The 18,102-nt window shown below is 49.7% G+C and overlaps 1 protein-coding gene across 1 annotated transcript in view; it reads left to right on the top strand.

Annotated features, from left to right (window-relative positions):
- LOC135892783 (junctional adhesion molecule A-like) overlaps nt 1-18,102 on the top strand; it is an 84,488-nt gene that overhangs the window by 18,111 nt on the left and 48,275 nt on the right. The window contains exons 2-3 of the mRNA XM_065420581.1: nt 6,862-6,921; nt 16,022-16,135. Of these exons, the coding sequence (XP_065276653.1) occupies nt 6,885-6,921; nt 16,022-16,135 (151 nt within the window). The 5' untranslated portion in view covers nt 6,862-6,884. The remainder of the gene's footprint in view (nt 1-6,861; nt 6,922-16,021; nt 16,136-18,102) is intronic.

The raw sequence follows: 18,102 nt of genomic DNA, 5'->3' as shown, positions 1-18,102 counted from the left end.
CTCTCTCTCTCCATCCTGCTCTTTGTCCCTGGTGGACCTGCAATACTGATACAGTTAAAATCAATTTAATTTAAGGTATACTAAAGAACCAAGATGTAGTGAAACCTGATCATGGGACCTTAAACTGTATTAACCCTTGTCTTCTGCTTAAACCTAATCACCATTGTGTCACCGGCCTGAACACTGCAAGAACCATATTTAGAGGCAGCTGTGAAATATATAGCTTGTCTTTGTGGTCAGGAAAAATAACAGGATACAACTGTTAGGGAACTGTTTTAATCCTGGTAGATACTAGGCTAAGTCACAGCCAGGCTAAGAAACTGTGACAGAGAAGGAAATGTCATAAGCATGGGTGCCTCATGGCCAGATGTTATGACCATTTAAATTGGTTATAAGGCCCCATCTACAGAACAGCCCAGTCACTGGTCCCGGTTACAACATAGCTTTCCCTCGGAATAATCAAAGCATGATTTACATTTGGTGGTGTAGACTAGATCTTGGCTGTTCCCGATGGGCTGTGTAAGAGCATTCCCAGACAGGGCTGAATCCTCCCAAGACCTGTCTCTACTACAAAGCGGAGCCATGATTTAGCTGTCACCTCGGTGTGGTTGTGGAATCAGTGGGGCTCTAGATTGTGAACTTCTTGGGGAGGAACCATGTCTTGTAAACCTCCCCCACGCTTATGACACTGTAGAAAGCCTCCCCTTGTGAGAAGGGATTTAAGGGGGGAGGGATAGCTCAGTGGTTTGAGCATTGGCCTGCTAAACCCAAGGTTGTGAGTTCAATCCTTGAGGGGGCCACTTAGGGAACCGGGGGGAAATCAGTACTTGGTCCTGCTAGTGAAGGCAGGGGGCTGGACTCGATGACCTTTCAAGGTCCCTTCCAGTTCTAGGAGATAGGATAGGATAAGTATAAGAATACTTACAGATGGGGAAACTGAGGCACTTGTGTGAGTTGCCCAAGGCAGAGCCAAGACTAGCTCTTAGCAATCAGGCAGCCAAGACGACTGCCACTATAGAAGCATCCCATCCATTTGAAGCACACGCTAAATGTGTCAAGCTCCAGAAGCACACAAGATCACTAGCAAGTCTCAAATACTCATGCTGGTGGGGGGTAGTAACTTGCCTGCCAGTCGTAGGCATCTGGAGGAAACAAATGTAAAACAAATGGGGCAGCAGGTACCATTAAAATCATTAAAAACCTGCCACACTTCTGGGGAACCAGGACACCTGGCAAAGCAGCATGAGAAAGGAACTAAGAGTTCTTCTTCGAGTGATTGCTCATGTGCATTCCAATAGGTGTGCGTGCACGTGCGTGCTGCATGCACAATCATAGGAAGCTATTTTCCCCTAGCGATACCCGTCGGTTGGCTGTGGAGACCCCTGGAGTGGCACCTTTATGGCAGTGTATATAGGTCCCTGCCAACCCGCCGCTTGCTCAGTTCCTTCTTACCGCCAGTGACGGTTGTTGGAGCAGCTCAGTCTCTTGCGTTTGCAAGTGCCTACCTAGTGGTTCCCTTTCTTAGTTGTATATAGTTTAGTTTGTTATATAGTAGTTTGTAGTTTAGTTGCACTTACTTCGGGGGGCTTCCCCTCCCCCGTCCTAGTTTCCCCAGGCACTGGGGCATGCCTCAGTCACAGGGATTTAAGGCGTGTGAGAGGTGTGTGAAACCTATGCCCGCAGGCAATCCACATGCTGCCTGTCTCAAGTGTTTAGGAGAAGGCCATCAGACAGATAAGTGCCCAATTTGCAGGAGCTTCATACCCAGGACTAAGAGAGAGCGCGTTTGAAGCTCCTCCTGACGGAGTAGGCCCTCCAGCCGAGCTGGCACCAGAAGCGGCACTGGCATCTTCGGTGCGCAGCGCCCCAGTGCGGGATGTCCCGGCACTGAGGAAGGACTCCTCCAAGGAGCACCGGTGCTGCTCCCCAACCCATAAGGCCAGTGCCACCATGCAGCACTGCTCGCAGTCCCTGGTGCCGCATAAGAAGGCGGACGGGGTCGTTCCTCCGTCAAGAAGCCTTGAGTGAACTCCAGCGTGGTGCGTCCTCCGGTGGGACACCCATGGTCTGGGCCTCAAGACCTGGCACCGTTGACTCCGGCCCCAACAGGAGGTCCATCGAGTCCAGTGCTGATGGACTCCCTAACTCAGGAGGATTTGGAGGAAGAGATCGACCGTCCCTCCATGCCGGACACCAATGAGGCAGCATGGGACCTCATTGCCATGACGGCACAGTCCCCGGCCCCGCAAGCCCAGGCACCAGTGGCGGCACCGGCTACAACGTCTAGCTCGGCACCACATGTGGCTCCGGCACCGATGGCGGCACCGCCTCTGGTTCATCATCGTGGCAAGCCTATGATGTCACGGCACCGCTTACCATCACCCTGGTACTGCTCCCCGGCACCGTCCGGCTCCGCGCCCTCCCATCTCCTGTGGTTGGGCACAGACTACTCATCCGAGTCAGACGCCGAGTCTTCCGTCTCTTGACGCCGCCACTACCGCTCCTGGTCCTGGCACCGCAGACTGGTGGAATCATTGGCACCCGTGGTCGCCCGGCCACCCCGTGGCAGGGCCCAGTCCAATGGCCCTTTTGGACTCCTTGGGCCTACCACCAGGGTCAGGGCTCCAGGCTGGCATCGGTGGCATCTGCACCCCATGGGGGGCCCCCCCCAGCAACGTCGCTGGCTCACTACACCCCCGTATGAGACAGGGACCCTGGGCTGTCATGCTCAGGCGCAGCACCCGATCCAGCGCCATCAGTGACACGAGAGCCACCTCCAGTCACGGGAGGCTCCGAGGTACCTGACCCGACCTCCAGAGAGCCAGAATGGCAGGAAGACCCTTGTCCCCACGGGCCGCCACCGCCGCCTCCTTGCCCGACAAGGCAGGAGCGGGCACCACCACCACCACCCTACCAGTGATGGACACCAAGGGTCCCCAGGATCTCCTTAGGAGGGCGGTCCTAAACCTTAATCTCCAGGCAGAGGAGGTCATGGAGGGAGTCTGACCCGCTGGTGGACATCCTTGCCCCTGAGGGTCCTTCTAGGATGGCCTTGCCCCTCATAAGAATGATCCAAAATACCACAAAGGTGCTTTGGCAGGCTCCACCCCTTTAGCGGTGGGTGGTATAGAGGCTGGAAAGACAATATTTTGTGCCGCAGGAAGGGTACGAACACCTTTTCACCCACCCCAACCGGGGACTGTGGTGGTCGATGTGGCAAACCACAAAGAGCGGCAAGGACAGCCGGGTCCTGCGCCTAAGTCACGGGACACTAAGAACTGGACCTTTTTGTCCGAAAAGTCTAGTTGACTGGGGGCTCCAGCTTCGAGTGGCCAACCAGCAAGTGGTACTCAGCCGCTATGCTTTCAACTCTTGGAGTTTGTTGGCAAAGTTCCAGGAGTTACTCCTGGCTGACTCGCGCAAGGAGTTTAGCGCGCTCCTTGAGGAGGGCAGGGTTGTCTCCAGAACCTCCCTCCAGGCTGTGTTAGACGCGGTGGACTTGTGGGCTCGGACCATCGCCACCATCACAATGAGGTGCAGTGCGTGGCTCCAGGTCTCAGGGATACCACCTGAGGTCCAGAACACAATACAGGACCTCCCCTTTGACTGTGCAGGCCTGTTCACCCAAAATACAGACTCTCGCCTGCACAGCCTTAAGGACTCGCGGGCAACTTTGAAGTCTTTGGGGATCCTTTTAAGCCTCAGCCCCCGTCCCGCTTCTACTCTGGGCATCGTAGATGAGACTCGTCAAGGAGACGGGGCAGAAATAATAGGAGGCCCGCCACAGTCCTCAGGCCAAGGCCAGGGTTCGGCCAAACAGCCCCCTGGCCTGAAGCCAAACTTTTTGAAGATGCGCCCAAGGATGGAGCATCAGTTTCAGTCTCTCTGTTCCTCCCCCCCCCCCCCCCCCCCCGTGAATCGACTCTCGTTGGGTCCTCAGCACGGTAGGGGTGGGATATTCTGTTCCCTCCCATCCCTGTCCCTTTTCAGGGACCCTTCTCACAAGCACTCCTCTTGCAGGAGGTGCAATCGCTCCTCGCTCTAGGGGCAATAGAGGAGGTTCCTCAGGAGTTCAGGGGCAAGGGGTTCTACTCCTGCTATTTCCTGATCTACTCCCCCCCCCCCCCCAGGACAAGGGTTGGCTCCGGCCTATCCTGGACCTGCGAGATCTCAACACATTCATAAGGAAGGTGAAGTTTCGCATGATCTCTCTGGCCACCATCATTCCTTCCCTGGATCCGGGGGACTGGTACGCAGCCCTCAATTTGAAAGATGCGTACTTCCATATATTTATTATCCCGGCCCACAGACGATTCATGGTCAGTGGCCAGTGCTAGCAGTTCAGGGTGCTCCCGTTCGGGCTCTCGGCGGCCCCCCGGGTATTCACCACGTGTATGGCAGTCGTGGCAGTGTCAGGCGCAAGTATTCCCGTACCTAGACGACAGGCTCATCAAGGCAGAGTCCCAAGCACAGGCCGCAGAGCATGTGTCCTTGCCCCAGGCCACATTCCACAGGCTGGGCCTCATATTGAATGTGCCCAAATCCACACTGGCCCCAACTCAGAGAATAGAATTCATAGGGGCTCTCTTGGACTCCATGCAGGCGAGGGCGTTCCTGCCGGAGCTGCGCTTCCAAGCACTCACGGACATCATCGAAAACCTTCGCCGGTTTCCCACAACCACGGCCAGAAATTGCATGAAACTATTGGGGCATATGGCAGCCTGCAGATACGTGGTCCAGCCCTCCAGGCGTGGTTGGCGCGGGTGCACAGGCTGGGCATGGACCCGCAGGACACGATAGTTATGCTCCCCCCTCGCATCCTCGAATCTCTCCACTCGTGGCTGCAACCACACGTTGTTTGTGCGGGAGTACCCTTTGCCAAACCCCATCCTACGCTATCCCTAGTCACGGACGCCTCAGCGCTCAGTTGGGGAGTGCACCTGAGCAATATCAGAGCCCAAGGCCTATGGTCCCACACAGAATTATCGCTGCATATCAATGTAAGGGAGCTGAAGGCGGTTTGTCTGGCATGCCAAGCGTTCTAGCCCACCTGCAGGGCGCATGTGTGTGGGTGCTGACGGACAACACTGCAGCGATGTTTCTATAGAAACAAACGGTGGTGCTTGCTCCTCTCCCCTGTGCCAGGAAGCCCTCGAGCTGTGGGATTTTTGCATCGCCCACTTGATACACCTAGAGGCGTCGCACCTTCCAGGAGCACAAAACAAGCTAGCTGACCGCCTCAGCCGCTGGTTTCACGATCACGAATGGTCCCTCAGGCTGCACATCGCACACTCGATTTTCCAGAGGGGGGGCTCGCCCCACATAGACCTGTTCGCGCCGCAGAGCAACAGGAAGTGCCAGCGGTTCTGCTAGGAATAACGTAGCTGAAGTCGACGTACTTAGATCTACTCACCGTGGTGTCTTCACTGTGGTGAGTCGACTGCTGCCGCTCCGCCGTCGACTCCGCATGTGCCTCTCACGCCGGTGGAGTACAGGAGTTGACGGGAGAGCGCTCGGGGGTCGATTTATCGCGTCTGTGCCCTTGGCCTCTCCTGGCTGGAGGGAGCTCAGTGTAGGACTGCTCTTGGATTTCACCCAGAAACTCCAGTTGGGGAACATGCTGCTGCCCAGAACTACGTTCAGAGCAGTGCACCAGCTCCCTTTTGGGGCACAGGTACAATTCAGAGTATTGGTGAGAATCTTTAAACCTCTAAATTGTCAGGGACCCAGCTCCCGGAAAGATTCCCCGTCCTAGCCCGTCATAGCCGTGTGTGGTCGCTTTTGTTTTCTGGCCTAGAACCAGCACGGAGTTTTCCCAGTGGAGGTCCCCATCCCATTTGAAACTTGCTGTTCATCGGAGCCAGAACCTCAGGGCTCTCAGAGTGTAATATAAAATTGTCTGCGTGTTTGGTGGTGGTCCTGGCAAGACTAGGGCATTGTGGCTTCCAGCCCCAATGGCAATCACGCTGTATTTATAGATCTAAAATTGCACTCATGTCAAGGGCAATAGGTGCTATAAAAGTTCTGAAACAGCGCTAGAAACTGTGATGGCATAAGCAAAAATGACTGGTCCGATGGCAAAGTGCAAAGCTGTCTGGGGAAGAGGAACCAGCCTGTGCACACTTCAGTCAGTTTTGGCTCTTTCTCGGTGGATCAGAGATAAGCTGAGTGGTTTTGTGTGGGGAGGAGGAGTGCTGCTGAGACTGGGGATGCGATTTGGGGGGCAATTGTTTAAAGAGGAAGCGGGGAAGAAATCTGTATCTTTAGATTGTAAGGTTTCAGAGTAGCAGCCGTGTTAGTCTGTATCCGCAAAAAGAACAGGAGTACTTGTGGCACCTTAGAGACTAACAAATTTATTAGAGCATAAGCTATCGTGGGCTACAGCCCACTTCTTCGTAGCTCACGAAAGCTTATGCTCTAATAAATTTGTTAGTCTCTAAGGTGCCACAAGTACTCCTGTTCTTTTTAGATTGCAAGCGCTTTGGGGCAGGGACTAGTCTGTACGCGTGCAGTGTGTAGCCTAGTTGTCCTAGTGATCCTTGTTCAGCGTCGTAAGGCCTTACCGAATACAAACATTTGACTTTGTCTTAACAAAAACCAACCAGAAAGCAAAGCTTGAAGCAGTCTGACTAAAACCCCTTTCCTGTAATGGGGTGCAGACCCTTGGCAACTACTGTAAGGCTAAGAGTTCTCCAAGAAAATGAGGTAGAAAAGAATGTTCTTAAGGTGTTGATCCTTCATAGGAGAGCTGAATCTCTGTGGGGTTGAGCTTGGCAGCTGTTCTGCTGTCTCTGGGATCACTTGGGTTCTGTGGTTTCTAAACAAACCTCTCTCCTAATCGTTTTTTTCTCCTTCCCATAGGGTCCTTGATATCAGCCCAGGTGATGGACACACAAACCATTCAAGTGCCTGAGAATGACCGTAAGTGCAGAGTGCTAAATTATATATTCAAAGGCCGGAAGGGTCACCATGATCTAGTCAGACCTCCTTGATAACACACGGCATAGGTCTTCCCTGAATTCATTCCTGTTTGAACTAGAGCAGATCTTCTGAAAAAACGATTGATTTAAAAATTGCCAGTGCTGGAGAAGTTGTTGATTGCTGCCTGTGCAGTCAAGGTGTAGTTCCACCCACTGGCCTTTCCCAGCTGGGGAATGATCTCTGGCTGAGGGTTGGTCTACACTGAAAACTTACATTGGCATAGCAACAGCTCTCAGGGGTATGAAAAATCCACCCCCCGGAGAGACAGCTATGCCAACCTAAGCCCCGGTGTAGAGCACTAGGTGAATGAAGAATTATTCCGTTGAGCTAGCGACTGCCTCTCGGGGAGGTGGGTTAACTACAGTGACACGAGAATCCCTCCCTCGCTGTAGTGTCTGTGCTCAAGCGCTCACCCTGACAAACTGCTACTGTGGCCCTGCTTCCTTCCAGCAGAAGTCAGTGTAGTGATCTTTAGGAGCACTGATGGCTCGGAGCTCACAAACTGCAAAGACTGGGTTGGTTCCTGCCAGCTGGTTTGGTTCAGTTGTTTTCAGCTTTGTGAAACGGTCCCTTGTAAAGCACAAGCGGTGTGTGTCTGTCTCTCTCTCTCATATATATATATTTTATTTATTTTACTGGTTTAGATGTGATTCTCTTTGCACGTATTGAATGTGATCTAGTCATGACCGCTTGTTCCTAAGATGATGGAAGGTCAGCTCTTCTTCGACTTGGTGTCCGTGTGGATTCCACTGCAGCTGCACGTGCGTCTCGTGGGCATGAGTTCGGTTTCTTTTGAATAGCTGAGCTTGTTGGAGCCACTTATCTTCTTCCCCCCTCCTTCTCACCCCCTTCGTGCTCCTGTTTAAGGGCGTAAAAGGCAGAGCAGACGCAATCCTCCCTCACTTCCCTTTGATGCCCATGGCAGCAAGACGGGACCGAGCGAGCGCCTGGCCCACTGTTTCCCCTAACTGAACACGTTATTTTTTTAAATCAGATTTGTGAAAAAATCTTCATCTTCACACTCCTTTCATGTGGACATTTAAAAAAAAAAAAAGTGAGGACCCCCTCATACCTCATGCAAGCTGCCACGTCTCAAGGTGGACTTCAAAATCTGCCTATCCTGTGATGGACTCATGCCTGTCAAGGATGGACACAGTCAAGGCAGCTTCTGCCTATGGGAGAGCCACCTCCCGGATCAGTGCTTTGTGGGCAAGTCCATTTCATCCAGGACCCGCAAATCCAGGGACGCTCTGCTCAGGCGGCGTATGCTGGAGCAGTCCACGTGGGTCACTTCAGACACAGAAGTGACGGCCATTACCAGTGTCAGGCTAGTTAAGCTGGTATCGGCCAGCGCTCTCTTGAGCATAGGTCATGCTCCAGGATTGAGCGCTGGACAGAAGGCGAAGAGAATATCGGCAGAGCTGGCACAAGTGACTTTGATGCCAACCACTTCAATATTGGCAAAGGCCTCTGTACCGAAAGCCGCGGTACTGAGGCTCTTGGCACGGATGGCCCTGGTGTCCGCATCGGTCACTCTGGCGCAGGCTTCCCAGGCAGTAAAGCTGGCATCCGTGCCTGTACATAAAGATGAGACGCACTCGTGGGACTGGACAGAGCCCATATGTAACACCAAACGTGAAGGAAGGTCCCAGAAGGAGGAAACAAAACATCTGTTCAAAGGACCAAGCATCTGAATTGTCTACATAGGCTGTGAATGGCACAGGGAATGAGGGACCCAGCACCAGTCTTGGCACAGGTGTCTGCCCTGGAGTAATCTGGATCACCTCCAGACATCTTCCCTGTGCTGAAGAGACTAATGGAACCAGCCCCAATGGCACATCGCCTGACGGCATTGCTGTTTGAAGAGATACTCCTCCTCACCTAACCCATGTACTCCGCCTTGCTCAAATTGAGTAGAGATCCCCCTCTTCCTTTGGAGTGAGAGCCTGTGACCGGAGTCCCGGGGGGGAGCCAACTGAGGTCACTCAATTAGGGTGAACTGCAGAGAATGGGACAGACAACCCCCAAAGCTGGTGGATATTCCAATACCTAGATTTACCAAACCAGCACAAAACAGGTTCTATAACACCTCACTGGTTACCCAGAAGCCAACAACTCCGTTTCCTTAAAGCAACCCAGCCTTAGGCCTCCACCCAGAGGCGCAAGTCAGATATGATGAGGATTACTGAACATCTTATTCATCATATAAATAAGTTCTACCAATCGCAAAGGATTGGACACATTACCTCCCAGGTTAATGAATATTTCAGATCTTACCCAAATACACGCTTACAGCCAGTTCTTATTAACCAAACAAACCTCTATTAAAAAAGAAAAGAGAGAGAGTGTATTGGTTAAAAGATCAGTATCCAAACAGTCATGAGTACAGTTCTTGAGATTCAGATTCATAGCAGAGATGGTGAGCTTTGTAGTTGCAAAGAGTTCTTTCAGAATTTGTGCATAGGTTCTAGTCCAATGTTTATATTCAGGGTGGTCCAGTCAGGACTGGGGTCTGTCTTGGGCTTAAGCTTCCCCTGCATGAAGCATCAAGCAGATCTGAGATAAAAAAGGATTGGGACCCAAGGCATTTTTACAGTTCGGGGCCCTTTAGGTGAACAATAGGCAATCACGGATACTTTGAAGTGGAGCTATTTCCTAAGCATTACAGGTAATTAGCTACATGGATTTACATAAGGCAGTTTATCCATTAGGCAGTCTATCACAAACTTTAAAGTGACATATAGACAGTGACATTATTTCACCCAAGACTCATCTAAATGTTAATATCCCCTTTTGATCTCTGAATCAATAGCTATAGCAGGGGTTGGCAACCTTTCAGAAGTGGTGTGCCGAGTCTTCATTTATTCACTCTAATTTAAGGTTTCGCGTGCCAGTCATACATTTTAACATTTTTAGAAGGTCTTTTTCTATAAGTCTATAATACATAACTAAACCATTGTTATATATAAAGTAAATAAAGTTTTTAAAATGTTTAAGAGGCTTCATTTAAAATTTAAATTAAAATGCAGAGCCCCCCAGACCAGTGGCCAAGAGCCGAACAGCGTGAGTGCCACTGAAAATCAGCTTGCGTGCCGCCTTTGGCACGCAAGCCATAGGTTGCCTACCCCTCAGCTATAGTGACAGACAGGAACTGACTTGTTTAATGTTAGCCATGTAAACAGATATAAGTAAACATAAAATTAGTATCACCTTTAATTTCTAACAACATAGGCTAGAACTTTGAAATGCAAATCTATCTACCATGGAATGGCCCTAATTACCATTTGCATACTCTTCTAACTCTCTAAAGGTTGGCTTTGGATTATATAGCCTGCAAGCTGCTTAACCCTTTCTGGCCATGTGTCATACTTTGTATAAGATTTGCTGCAGTTCTAGAACAGTGGTAGCAACAATGGTTTACATGGTCATATTTTAATCAGATAATGTCTCAGACCCAAAAGAGGTGGCTGGGGAGCCTAGTACCCATACGACGTCACCTTAGCCTTACTGGGGACCATCAGCTCTTGTGTCTGGGAGCAAGATTCCCTCTCCCATGTTTCCAGAAAGGAGGCGATCCCGTTCCCCAGTGGCATCGTTAACCAGGCCACCCACACCAGAACCACACATGGGCCCGCAAGAGCAGGAAGCAAGGGAGGGATCGCAACGACCCCCATCTCCACTCAAGGACAAGGCAGTGACACCAGCCCCGGCCCCAGCGATTGATTTGAATTTAAAACTTTTCAAGACCTCCTTTTCTGCATGCAGAGACCTTGGATACTGGGACTACATTTATACAAGAGAAGTCTTTATTTTGAGCACCATGATGCTGGCCAGAATCACCCTTCCTATTAACAAGGGGCTCCTGGAACTGGCTAAAGGACTGTGGCAAATGCCGGGCACTTTTCCTCCCACTTTGAAAAGGGTGGCGAACAGATACCAGTGCCCCCAAAGGGTTTTGAACGCACTTATGTCCATTCAAATGCAGAGTTCCTGGCTCCTTCAGCACAGGAGAAATCACAGTCCACGAAAGGCATGCCTAATGACAAAGACCCCAAAAGTTGGATCTCCATGGACATACGGCATACTCATCAGCCTCCCTCCAGCTGGCAAATACCAGGCTCTGTTCACCAAATACATCTATCTCAATTGGGAGAGGGTCACTCCCTTCCTATCCAAGATCCCTCAAGATAACAAGGAAGAGTTCAAAGAACTAATCAAGGAAGGCCAGATGGTCGTGAGAGCATTCCTACAGGCGGCCAAGAACGCATCTGGTATGGCCACGGTCGTCACTGAGACAGCCTCGTGGGTACAGGCCACAATAGATGGCCTGCCCTTTAATGGGATGGAGCTCTTCAGGCAGAAAACAAACGAAGTATTCCAGTCCCTCAAGGAAAGCTCTGTGATTCTTAGGGATTTACACACCTAAAGGAACCCTTACAAGTAGCAGCCCAAGCAGAGGCAGAGGACACCATCCTACTAGTGGGATCGACAGCCAGAGTTACCCACAAAGAGAATCTCAGATACTCCTGGGGACACCCATCACCTCTGTGCACCAGACTCCCTCTGAGGCAGCAGATTTGACAGGAGCATTGGGAGTTGCATTGGAGTCAGTGTGGAGCCTGCGTCCACCTTCAGGAACTGCCTTTCCACTGGGCCTGGGCAGCCATCCGAGCCAATAAATGGACATTAGAAATTGTCCATGGCTCCCCTATCCATTTCCACGCATTACCCCCTGCCCTATCCTTCTTCAGGGATCCTTGTCATGAGAACCTATTACAAACAGAAGTGTACTAGTTGCTTCATCTCTTCTATGGCATGTAGGTACCTATGGAGTACTGGGGAAGAGGATTATACTCCTGTTCTTTCTTCTTCTGAAGAAGAAAGGAGTTTTCGTCCTATCCAAGCTTCATCCTAGACATGAGAAGATTGGACATATACAACACTGTATCCTATTCAGGATGGTGACATTTGCCTCCATCATCCCATCTCTTGAGGCTCAAGGCTGGTTGGTGGCTCTCTGCTGACATGACATGTACTTCCACGTTGCTATCCATCCAGCTCACAGGAAGCACCTAGGGCTCACAGTGGGGGCCCCATCATTATCAGTGCAACGTTCTGCCCTTTAGACTCTCCGTGGCACGAGTCTTCACAAAGTGCCTCGCGGTAGCAACAGCTCATTCACCTCTACCCTCAGCTCGACGGCTGGATGATCGGGGGCAGATCCCAGGAGGAAATGGCGGAAAGCCTGGACTACACACTATTCCTATTCTCTCAGCTGGGCCTCCTGATGAGCTAGGGGAAAAAATCTCTTATCTCACCACAGGCAATAGAGTTCCCAGGAGCCTTGACTGACTCTGGATCAGTCAGTGAGAGCCTTCCTGGAGACAGGGGTAGTCTTTAGTACTTGGGATAGAATCAAACCAGACTGTGACAATGCGGATGTGTCTGGAGCTGTGGGGACATATGTTAACGTACACATACATGACATCGCTTGCCAGGTTTCACCTGCGGCTGCTCTAGCTCAGGCTCAAGTTGGTCTTTTTCCCCAGTAAAACACCTGATAAACAAGAAGGTTGTGCAACCTTCCTACCTGCTCTCCCGAACTCCACCATGCACATCCTGACTGACCAGACCTGCGACACACTACATCATCAAGCAAAGAGGTGCACACGTGTCTCCCCTATGGGGATGCCTTCAAGCTCTGGACACGGTGCCGCCGACACAGGATAACCCCAATGGCTCTCCATCTCCCAGGAGTAGGCAACAACCTGGTGGGCTTGCTGAGCAGAAAATCCATGGCTAGTCGGGAGTGGTCCCTGCAGAGATCCATGATTGCGCCAAGATTCCACCATTGGGGAACTCCTGTGATAGACCTGTTTGTCACCCAGGAAAACACCAAGAGTCAGCATTTCTGTTCCAAAGTGGGCAGGAGCCTGGCAATATTTCCCAACACTGTTCTTCTGCAATCGAGTCCAGGTATCCTGTTTGCCTTTCCTCTGATTCCCCTGGTCTCGGCATGATTTCCAAAATCAAGAGACAAAGCCACAATCATTCGTGTAGCTCCCAACTGGCCCAGGCAGTTTTGGCCAATGGACCTTTTGCCAGTGTCCATTCAGCCACTAGTCCTGTCCAGACCTGATCTCCCAGCATCCTGGCCAGATACTCTGTCCAGACGTGAAGTCCCTGCACCTGACTGCCCGGATGTTGGCTGGGTGAATGACACAGATGGACTGTCTTAGACAAGTCTAGGAGATCCTGATACAGAACACTGGCTTTTGTCAAGAATTATGCATTGGACTTAGCTGCCAGGGCAGATGTAAAGTTTGGGAGAGCAGTATTACAATCCCTATTTGACTGATGCAGTTGGCTCTCTTCGTTCCCACTATCCAGAGGGGACACTGATGGCCAGTCACCTACAGTGGAATCGACACCGACAGATACTTTTAGAAAACAGTCTGGTTCCTTACTCTGCAGTAACTGTGGTTCTTCGAGATGTTGCAGTCAGGGCGGATCCCACGAGCCACCTTCCATTGCCAGTTTCGGAGTCATCAGCTAATTCATAGATTCTAGGACTGGAAGGGACCACGAGAGGGCTTTGAGTTGTGAGGAAGCTGAAGGTCATGCGTGGCCCTTGTTAAATGATGTCGAAGGCTGAAATGTCGTTGCCTTGGTAACGTTCTTCAGGCTGCTCAGTGCTTCAGTCCTTGGAGCTTCAGTGTAACCAGTACTAACAGCAGATAATGCTCATTCAGCGGACCTCGATGTTTTTCATAAAGAATGACCACTGGCATGGTAAGGTGACAAAGGCACTCGGCCAGGTTTATTGCCCTCAGGGCACAGTCCTAGTGCCCTAGCTCTGTGGTTACAGGTACACTAACACATGAGTGCCTGGTCAGCAGCAGCAGTCTCTGCTATCCCCCAGGCCACACAAAGTGTTAAGGCGAGGTACCCCGACATTTGTAGGCTGAGATAAATAACTTACGTACCACCTTATGTTCCATGACCTCTGTTTTTTACCTCCCCTTGTTCCTGATGTCTTGGAGAAAATATCCCTATTCATAATTCTGTCACACCCCAATCTAGTACAAGATCAGATGGTTTATCTGTACTAGCTGGAATATATTTACATAAATATCTAGTGCCTAGTACACTAGCAACAACTTTGACAAGTTCACGTACTGAATAGTGAACTTACAAGCATCTGCTTTAATACACGGCCTGACTTTGGTTCACAGCCTCTGGGTCAGGACACAGATCTTGCACCAGGCCCAGTGCTCCAGGCTCTCTCTGTCTACTACAGCCCTGAACAGATACTGCTATTCAAAATATCTGAACTCGTGCACATGAGACACATGTGCACCTTCTGTGGGATCCACACTGACTAAATCTCGAAGAATCACAGCTACTGTAGGGTAAGAAACTGTTCCCTCCAGTAGTAAATACACTTGGAGTCTTTCTGCACTCAAAGCAATACTATAGTAGTTTTGGTGAGTATTGAATCTTTGAAATTCAAGTACTTCTTGTTCCAGAGATTCCAGTGTCCATGTCTCAGATGAAATGTAGATGAAAGTTTGGGGCTTAATAGCTGTTGTATCAGAGCATAAAGATGAGGTTCAGGGTGGAGATAATGACTGAGCCCTAACAAGAAGACTGAATTAGTACAGAATCGGGAATGGCCTCTGGCAAGTTGAACTACTAAATCTAGGGTAAAACTTTCAAACAAGTGCCTAAGCGGCCAGATTGTCAAATGTATTTAGGTGCTTATTGATGTAGATAGGTGCCTAGTGGGTGTTCAAAAGCACCTAGGTGGGCTAGAAATATAACTCCCATTGCTTTCACTTTTACAAATCCCAATAGGTGCCTCCCTGCATCTTTAGGTACCTAAATACCTTTGAAAATCTGGCCCCAAGTGACTTGAAAATTTTACCCCTGGGTTTTTTTTTTTTTTTTTTTTTAAATGTCAGTTGCCCGTGATAACTCCATCTCTAGTCTCCCAGGCATTCAAGAAGGAGCGAAATGTAGCTCCACTCTGCTTCGGGCTGTCACTATGATGTCAGTTTTCTAATTTATTGTTAATTTTGGATTGACACTTACAGGAACACTGATTTGTAATCTAGTAAATCTCAATGAGTTCCCAGTAGATTCAGATACAATTCTTGTCCCTGCTAGTTTCTGCAGCTTCACAATTAATTTCCTATTTTAAGCTTTCATAAGTGAATTTCTGCCCCTTTGCTGATTGAAAGACCCACATAAACTGACCAGACAAGGCAGCATTGAAACGGACTATACCCAAAGTGCTGCCAAATGCACAAAGTGAACGAAAAAGCTCGTTAATGTTTTTGTTCCAGTGATTTTAGTATTGCATGTCAGCACTAGGCTGCATTTTCAGACCCATGTGACTTTAAGATGGTGGCCCTCAAGAAATGGTAGATTTCTAAGGCCAGAAGGGACCATTAGATCATCTAGTCTGACCTCCTGCATCACACAGACCAGATAATTTCACCCACTTACCCTTATATTGAGCCCAATCACTTGTTTGGCATCTCTTCCAGCAAGGCAGCCAGGCCGGATTTGAAGGCATCAAGAGTTGAGGAATCCATCGCTTCCCTGGATGGTTCCAATGGTTAATCACTCTTTTAAAAACAATACAATATTGTGAACAGGTCTGGCTTTTTCCAGCCATTGGTGGTTCTTCTGCCTTTCTGTACCCAAGAGCCCTTTAGTATATTTTTTCCCCTCCGAGAACGTACTTATATGCCATAATCATGTTAGCTGGCAATCTTCTTTTCAATGAACTAAACAGCTCTTTAAGCCTCTCACTGTTAGACATTTTTTCCAGCCCTTGGGATTCAGGAAGGATGATCCCTTCACACTACGTTGTAATTGGTCCTGGGTATAAATGAAAATCTGGCTCCCAGTCCATTTTAAAACAAATATGTTCGTGGCTTAGCTCTGCCAAGTGTTTACAAATAGGATCTTATTACATGACATTACCTTTGGGGTGCAGTGCAAATGCTGTCTTATTGCTGTTTCTTTCCAGCAATTGATATACCCTGTACTGCGTATGTATCGCAAAGCGGAACACCCAGGGTCGAGTGGCAGTTTGAAAAGGGCCGTTCAATAGTGCTGTTCTACTATGATTCGAAATTCACAGGTACGTGAGTCCATTGTACGGAATGTCTGAGGGCCCCTTTACGGTCTCTGGGCCAGGTGTTGGATAAGCACAGGTTATACCAGCTGGTTGCAGCGTCTGAGGCAGGGTGGATTGCTTTAAATCAGAGTGCTTTAAATGATTGATTTTTATCTTGTTTTGCATTTGTGGTGGCTTTAGCATGGGTTGATGGGTTCACTTGCACCCACAGATAGCATGAAACCAAGGGTGCAAAAACAGAAATACCCGATGTGAATGGGAGGCCCCAGTGGGCAGAGGGGAAGGGGGGGAAATATTTTTGAGTGAGCCTGCCCTGCACCCTTCCTGCAACATCAGCTTCTGCATCCCCCGTTCCGGGTGTTGCGACCTGGTGCATGGGGTAGTGGTACCACTCAGGTTTTGCCTTGTCTAATGGAGGGGCCAAACCTGAGTGGTTCTACTACCCCATGCACCAGGTCACAATGCCTGGAGCAGGAAGCCGGGCCCTGCCTTGCAAGACATGAGCCACCGCTGTAGGTAGGTGTCAAGGCTGTATCCCTACTTTGAACTTTAGGGTACAAATGTAGGGGCCTGCATGAAAACTTCTAAGCTTATCTACCAGCTTAGCTCTGGTCCGCTGCCACCATCTTAAGAATTCCCTCCCTGGGAAGCCTTGAGAAACCTTTCACCAATTCCCTGGTGAATACAGATCCAAACTTCTTGGATTTTAAACAAGGAGAAATTGACCGTTCCCCCCTCCTTCCTTTCACCAACTCCTGGTGAATACAGATCCAAACCCCCTTTGGATCTTAAAACAAGGAGAAATTGACCCTTCCCCCCTCCTTCCTTTCACCAACTCCTGGTGAATACAGATCCAAACCCCCTTTGGATCTTAAAACAAGGAGAAATCAATCAGGTTTTAAAAAAGAAGGCTTTTAATTAAAGCAAAAGGTAAAAATCATCTCTGCAAAATCAGTATGGAAAATAACTTTACAGGGTAATCAAACTTAAAGAGCTCAGAGGAATCCCCTCTGTCTTAGGTTCAAAGTATAGCAAACAAGATAAGCACTTTAGTAAAAGGTACATTTACAAGTTGAGAAAACAAAGTAAATCTAAGACGCCTTGCCTGGCTTTTACTTACAATTTTGAAATAAGAGAGACTTGTTTAGAAAGATGGGGAGAACCTGGATTGATGTCTGGTCCCTCTCAGTCCCAAGAGCGAACAACCCCTTAAACAAAGGACACACACAAAAGCCTTTCCCCCCCCAAGATTTGAAAGTATCTTGTCCCCTTATTGGTCCTTGGGGTCAGGTGTCAGCCAGGTTACCTGAGCTTCTTAACCCTTTACAGGTAAAAGGATTTGGAGTCTCTGGCTAGGAGGGATTCCATAGCACTGTACACAGGAGAGCTGTCACCCTTCCCTTTATAGTTATGACAGTAGGGTTGCCAGGTTCACCAGCTTGCACTCCTCATTAGGGAGGCTGGACAAAACTTTACAAACCACATCTCCGCTGGCCTGGCACACACACTGCTCCTGGCACGTTGGGTGGAAGGTCTCCCCAGCCTTATAATAAAATCCCAGGTAGACACATCCACATTGGGACATAGGGATGCACTCATCACCACTGAGCACAAAGCCCTCATCACACACGCAGCCGTCCCAGCACTGGGCCGAGCACTGAACTGGGGCATAGAGGCTGCTACAGGTCGACTGGCAGCCCCGGGCGTAGACCTCACGGTGGCTGTTTTGGGCACAGGAGAGACCTGTCATTGAAACAACAAGACGGTAGCATCCCATAAAAGAAAACTAGCTGGATTCTGAACTATGTAACAATGTAAGGGCTGGAGAAGGGAGCCTGATGACAGCCCTGGAGAATGGAGTCTGTTGGGTGCAGTATGGGAAGCTGCCAGGCAAGCTTCCTTCATACTGTGCCTTGCCAGTATGTTGTTGCAGGACCCCTTGTCAGAGGAAAGTTCAGTCTCCATGGCCC

This window comes from Emys orbicularis, chromosome 20 (genome assembly GCF_028017835.1).
Source record: "Emys orbicularis isolate rEmyOrb1 chromosome 20, rEmyOrb1.hap1, whole genome shotgun sequence".
NCBI classification, from domain to species: Eukaryota; Metazoa; Chordata; order Testudines; family Emydidae; genus Emys; species Emys orbicularis.
Note: the sequence above shows the minus strand (reverse complement) of the source record. Positions and strands in the feature narration are given on the sequence as shown.